The sequence below is a fragment of the Arachis duranensis genome, chromosome 3 (genome assembly GCF_000817695.3).
Source record: "Arachis duranensis cultivar V14167 chromosome 3, aradu.V14167.gnm2.J7QH, whole genome shotgun sequence".
Classification (NCBI taxonomy): Eukaryota; Viridiplantae; Streptophyta; class Magnoliopsida; order Fabales; family Fabaceae; genus Arachis; species Arachis duranensis.
The window spans coordinates 2,459,840-2,460,257 of NC_029774.3; the positions used below are offsets into that span (position 1 = coordinate 2,459,840).

The following is a 418-nucleotide window of genomic DNA, read 5'->3' on the forward strand; positions in this document are numbered from 1 at the left end:
TTGAGTCTGGCAGGGCGGTGGGGGAAGCGGTGGCGATAGAGGGAGGGGAGTGGAGTTCCGATGAAGGAGGGAGAGGAGATGAGTGTCTTAGCCATGGAGGATTATTGATGAGAAGCTTTGAGCTTCTGAGAGACACTACTTTCTCAGCTTCTCATGATAGACTCCGATTTGAGATGAAGAGAAATATTGAGATGAAAGAATATTTCCCAATTATCCGTATTTTAAAAAAATAAATAAATAATAATTATTTTATTCTTTATTTTGCGAGCGAAAATGCGAAATGAAATACGCACCAGCAGATCAGCAGAAATCGCAATGGGTAGTGATTGATTTTCTTTTTGTAATTGGGCCAGCCAGTGAATGACACGTACTATCATTAAGGTAACGTTTGTTTTGAAGTACTGAGACAGAGACTAAG

At 40.2% G+C, this 418-nt stretch overlaps 1 protein-coding gene across 1 annotated transcript in view; it reads right to left on the reverse strand.

Moving 5' to 3' along the window:
• The window catches only part of LOC107477088 (inner membrane protein PPF-1, chloroplastic), a gene marked incomplete in the record, with an annotated part of 4,352 nt that extends 4,148 nt beyond the window's left edge, over positions 1–204 (reverse strand). The window contains 1 exon segment of the mRNA XM_016097052.3: positions 1–204. Within this exon segment, the coding sequence (XP_015952538.2) occupies positions 1–95 (95 nt within the window).
• Between the last annotated feature and the right edge of the window lie 214 nt (positions 205–418).